We start from the raw sequence: 6,068 nt of genomic DNA, 5'->3' as shown, positions 1-6,068 counted from the left end.
GCAGCAATGAAATTTAAGTTTCTAATCGTCTATAAACACAAAGTAATATAAATACTGCGTTATTATTATTATTATTATTATTATTATTATTATTATTATTATTATTATTATTATTATTATTATTATTATTATTATTGCTGCTGTTGTTGTTATGTCCAGGATTCATTCATTGCTACTTCAATCAACAGCTGTTGTTACTTTCCTTATTTCAGCACCACGGACAGCGACCTGTCTGTTCCCCTTTAATAACCACCCCTCCACCTCGAGTCGCTTCTTTAAATAATAACGATGAATGCGCTCAGCCTATACAATACAATATCATTTATTAAGCGGGACATGTATATAGGGATTCTTCTATTATTTTTTCCACAATGTACATTAAGTGAGCAAAGTCACTGAACATTAAAATCAGTCAAAGCTACGCAGATCCCGAAATGTAGAACACATAGTACTGCGAATATGTACTTCATAAATTAGATATCTTCTTTTTTTTGTTTAAATTATTGTTATTGTTGTTAAATAAAAGGGTTTTAAGTCACCTCTTGAGGCTGAAATATGTCGCCTTTTTTTTCTTTCTCTCTTATAATGAACTCATCGGCTGCCTTCATTTTGGGTTATTTTCAATATATTCGGCATCCAAACGCAACACCATAGACACCACAACAAAAAAACGTAAAAAAGGGGAAACTTCCATTCGTGCAAAAAAAAAAAAAGGAAAAAAGAAAAAGAAAAAGGGAAAAACAGCCCCTTGGCGTGAAAGCGCTTCTCTCTTCCAGGTTGTCCATGATTCCGTAGTTACTTCACCATAAATTCTTTAAGGATATACAAACATAAATAAAGCATAACACAGTCAGTTTTTGTTCTCCTCATCCTCATCTTTCCTCTGTCTATGTTGCCCAAAAGTTTGTTTTCCAGGCAAGAGGGGGTGGGGGGTGGAGGAAAATCCACACACTCGACAAGAACATGCCAGCCACTGGCCCGATCGAGACGTTTAGTCATCCAGATTGCGTAAAAGTTGATGGGTTTGAATATATGAAACTCCCAGGAAACGTTGATATTTGACTATAGAGTTGGACGGAGTGTACAGATATTCGTCGGCTTCCTTGGCTGACAGTTTGAAAAATAAATGGCATGTTTTTTAATATTTTGTTGTTGTTGTTGTTGTTGTTCCTGTTCCTTAACTTAAGCAGAGTACCGATCCTCGACGGTGGGATTATAGAGGAAAGACTAGAAAGCCTGAGAAGGTGGAGAATTTCCATCCGCCCATGAGGGTACCCCGCTCCAGCTTTAAGTAGACCCGGTCGTCACGTTCCATCATCAGCAGTACACCGTTGCTAGCCGCCTCTCTTGTAACGTCCTGGTCTCCCGCGAAAGCTGATATAACTTCATGGTCGTTTTGCATTAGGTTGACCTGCAGAGGAGGAGCAGAAAAAAAAACACTCAGTGCGCTAAAATTTCATGTTTCATATGGTGAATGCAGAGCTGCTACTTCCTGCTTGCTCACCTGTATGGTTTGTCTGTTGTAGGCCTTCACAACGTGGAAGCTGAAACTATAGATCCCCCTTTTTGGAGCCTGGAAAACACTCGCTTTTAGGTCGAAATGATTGCCGATGTTCACTAAAACCTGCGATCCGAAAGGGCGCACAGTGAGACGAAGCATTTCGATCCATACAACAGCTCTTTTGTAGACACATTTCGGTATTTGATATGCATGGAGGCGCGTGCCAAATGGTTAGGACTGTGCTTGGGAGGATTCCCGTTTTGTCCCCTGTCCAAAGACCCCAGTCGTGTGGATTTTTTGGAACCACCACTCAGCGCTGCACATCTGACATGTGATAAATTATTTAGCATGAGTAGTTGCTCCTTTTTGGCAACACGTCGTTGGATGTGCCAATTACGCACAACACTGGTCGAACCTCTTTTAAAAAAAATAACAAATAAATAGACGTCCCGAATGTTAGGATTGCAAAGTAAGGAAACACCAAAGAAACTCATTCAGAATACTACCTTTACACTTCTTACTGATTAGTTTTCACACTAATCAGACAGATTACTGTTAAACTGAGGAAACACGTTTACCTGGTCAAAATAGATGATCATTGACGTGTTGCTCATCTCCGACGGCTCATGATTGGTTCCGCGCACGGCGGAAAAAGCCACTTTCGCCCCTGCGGAGCGGACGGATATGCCAAGTGAGGAGGTCACAGCTCCGTCCGAGGAAGGGTTCGAGTCGCACACCACAAGACACTTTCCCTCCAGCACTATAGGCTCCGTGTCGTTCTGGCCGGAGCACAGGACCACGCCGCATCCCAAGAAGAGAGCCAGTGCCAGGACGGCACAGGTTCCCGGGCAGCGCGCTGGCACCATGGTTGGATCACTGGATCCAGGGTACAATGAGACAACCCCGGCAGCCCCTTGGAGGTTTATTGATCACCTGGTCCAGGCTCAATCCTCCTCCCCCCCTTTTCCTCTCCCTTCCTTTCTCTCGTTCTCTCACTGCGATGCTCCCTCGCTCCTTGACACAGACGCACTTAGGCTCCCCTCCCTCCTGTGCGTCTTAGTAGATTTTGGGAGAGGATTTAAACGGTCGATTTTGTAAATCCTAATGATGTGGGAGGAAAAAAGTTGGAAATGTCACGTTTGAAAACAAAACAACTGAAAGTTTAAGAATCTCTACTTGATTTATTGAGTAATTTATTTGTGCGTAAAAACGCTCTCGCGCGTAAAGTGAGCAGCAACTGCTGCTACTAAATACAGCATTCGGAAAGAATTAACAATTATCTTACAGTCGTCTTTTCGATAATATCAGCTATGTTTACAGTTTTGGGGCACTTTGTAAGTCATTAAAAAGACCCATAGTACGATAATCTTGTTTAAAACGCATCAAAAGAAGCTCGGTTTAAGCATTCTCTAAAAGAAAAAAGAAATCTCAATATTGACTTACCTGTGCTCTCCATCCCTCTCTTGTGTTCACTGTCTTTCGCAGACAGAAGTGAGCTCTCAGATTGTTGGAAGAGAGGAAAAATGAAAGCACGATTCTCTGGGTACCCCTTTCGAGGGACAACTCACGCCCATTCTTCGTGTGTGAGCCGCTGGAAGCAAGACTCCTCTACAAGTGCCCGGCAAATAGGAGCACAGGCATGGGCTAATAGGTTTGTTTACATATTAATCAGCTCAGCGCGTGAACTCGGGAGCCCCCTGAGGACCCCAAGAATTGCTTTCTTTTACTTTCTATTATTAACGTGCTTTTTTTGTTGTTTGTTAGTTGCTGTTGTTGTTGTTGTTGTTGTTGTTTTCTTTTCCTTTTTTACATGTGTCTGTATGATAATTAAGTTAAGATTAAGGAGTTTGCGGTGCATCCGGCATTCATCCTTGTGTTTTTAATGCAGGACTTCGATACTTTTAGTGGTCCAATTCAGATACTTGTGCGCCATCCAGTGGTTAAGTTTATTTGTGCAGAAAATGATTCAGTTCAAGAAATCATTAAAAACAAAGCTTTCTGAAACAAAACACCTGTGTAAAACCTGTAACTTTTATGAAACACAAGTATGTACTGAAAGTTTAGAAAACGACTTCATATTCACACTGATCAAGGATGATTTAATTGGTCAGCTGAAAGAAAGGGCCATTTCCAAAAATGTTCACAGAGGCTGAGCTTCATCTGTCTGATGAACCTTTAACCTTTTCCTTTCAATCCTTGAGATGTCACCATCATTTCAATAGCCGTGTAAGGGCTTCATATCAGTACTTCTTACAGTTGAATCGTACAACACTGGCCTTCACAAGTGGCAAACCTTTACTTCAGACCTTTAATGAGCTGTCATTTTTCTATTTAAGGATATGCAAACTAGGTTGAGGCATGAGCATTTATTCAGGGAACTGTTTGCTTTATGTTCTGTGCAATTGTGAAATGGAATAAACCAAAGCATGGTGGGTTTGTTTCATTTTCTTTTACTAATGAACAACTAAGTCATGGTGCACATGTTTTTTCGCATGTGATTTTCAATTGTGAAATTTGTGAGATTTTACTGTAAGGGTTTTATCTATATAAATATCTCTACAAGTGTAAACTTGCCAATATGCCACAAAACCCTAAACTAACCCCTCTTTGAGACAGGGTGGTGGGAGTATCTTGCTCTGATAATGTTCTGAAGAGGTTTTTCTTTCTGTTTCTTTTCTCATGACAAAGAAACAGGTCAAAGTTGATGGGAGGATGGATAGAGTTAAACACAAGGCAATAATTGAAAAAAAAAACTGCAAAAGACTTGAGACAGTGGTGATTATCCACCTTCTAGCTGGATAACAATCCCAAACAAACAGCCAGAGCATCAATGAAATGATTTAGATGAAAGCGTTGTTATGTGTTAAAATGGCACAGTTCAAATCCTGACCTAGATCCAATTGAGAAGTTGTGACAGGTGCTGTGCTGTTCACAGGTGTTCTCCATCCAATCAAACTGAGGTTGAGCTACTTTGCAAAGACAACTGAGCAAAAAGTGCAAGCTTCTAGATTTGCAAAGTTGGTAGAGATATATTCCAAAACACTTGCAGCTCTAACTGAAGCGAATGGGGATTTATACAAAGTACTCATGCTTTTATGCAACACTATATTGTATCATTTTTCTCCCACTTCACCATGTGCTACTTTGTCTTGGCCTATTTCATAAAGTCACAGAAAAAGGCATTGGTTTATTAGTTGTGACATGATAAAGTATTAAAATCCTAAAATGGTATATTTTTTGCATACAGATGTATGTTTTACTTGAGGGTCAAACATGAGGTTAAAATAATAATTGTGACTTATAAACATTCTGGGAATTCATTGACATAAATATGAATCTGTGACCTGTGGAACCAGATGTTTCCACACATCTGATGCCCCCTGCTAAACCCTCCCCCTAATTTTAGTTTTAATCATGTTTAATATCTTTTCTCTTTCCTCTGTACTGTTTGTCAAACATTGCTCTGTCAGAGCTTATTGGCAAATCATGCAGAAGGGTGACATCAGGTATCCACGAGCCACAACTGTCCCCGGGCCTTCAGAAGGACAGACGACTACAGAAAACATCAAATGTCAAGTACAGGGGACATACATGGAAAAGGGATGTGGCCTACTTAATGTTACCATACCAGGGGCTTCTATTGCCCCGGAAGGGACTTCGCTTCCATCAGGCAAGCTGATCGGCAAGACTGACAACATAGTTATGGTTATATTCACTGACAGCAAGCAAAGCCTACTGGCCTCCTTGAATGGGGAGGACAGTTATGTGATGGGTCTTAAAATGAGCCATCTGCTTTAGTTATTTTATTTTTTATTTTTTGCAATATGCTTTGCCTTGTATGTGTTCTTATCTACGTCTGATTACATCAAGACAGCTCTGCTTCAGATTTGATAAAATGTGGAACAATCTATTCTTTTCTTTATTTTATTTTCTGCTCTATACACCTCTATTTGCTAACTCTTTTGCAAGTTATACATAATACAAGTAAAGCATATTGAAACTCCAAGCTGGCCCACTTTATGTTTGCACAACCACTTACAGTATCTGCCAGACCATCTGTCTCATTGCATCTGTGCAGATATTAATGATATGTTATGCTCTTATTTGAAATGCGGTCTCAATATTGAAGTAATGTTTAAATTCCAATACAAAAATCTTGCTTTCTGCAGTGTGAGATGCCATCTCTATCCTAAACTTGGGTGAAGAGACAAATGGATTAACCTGTTTTGGTTTTGGAATCTTACTCAAGTTTCAGATTAAAACCCACCCTTTGGTTCGATTCCCACTCCATCCACATCTGTTTGGCAAGACAACTACCTGGCCTGCTGGTGGTGATCAGAAGGCCAAACTGCCCCAGGGCAACTGTGGCTACAGTCCAATAGCTTGCTGTTGACAGCGTGTGAATATGTGCGTAAATGGTGATTAGACTGCCTTAAATAAAAGCAGAAATATACATATTTAGTTTTTTTTTCTATTCTTTATCACGCATTTTCATCAAGTTGCCCTCTATATATATATATATATATATATATATATATATATATATATATATAAATATATATATATA

At 39.8% G+C, this 6,068-nt stretch overlaps 1 protein-coding gene across 1 annotated transcript; it reads right to left on the bottom strand.

Annotated features, from left to right (window-relative positions):
- Positions 1–306: 306 nt before the first annotated feature.
- On the bottom strand, positions 307–3,126 carry cbln2b (cerebellin 2b precursor). Its single transcript, XM_032551677.1, has 4 exons — positions 2,945–3,126; positions 2,080–2,602; positions 1,505–1,624; positions 307–1,411 (listed from the first exon to the last, which is right to left on the bottom strand). Exons 2-4 carry the CDS (start codon positions 2,365–2,367, stop codon positions 1,214–1,216), a joined length of 606 nt encoding a protein of 201 aa, XP_032407568.1. The 5' UTR covers positions 2,368–2,602; positions 2,945–3,126; the 3' UTR covers positions 307–1,213.
- Positions 3,127–6,068: the final 2,942 nt, after the last annotated feature.

This window comes from Xiphophorus hellerii, chromosome 21, assembly GCF_003331165.1.
Source record: "Xiphophorus hellerii strain 12219 chromosome 21, Xiphophorus_hellerii-4.1, whole genome shotgun sequence".
Lineage (NCBI taxonomy): Eukaryota > Metazoa > Chordata > Actinopteri > Cyprinodontiformes > Poeciliidae > Xiphophorus > Xiphophorus hellerii.
The sequence above is the reverse complement of the archived record's forward strand: the minus strand, read 5'-3'. Positions and strand labels throughout refer to the sequence as shown.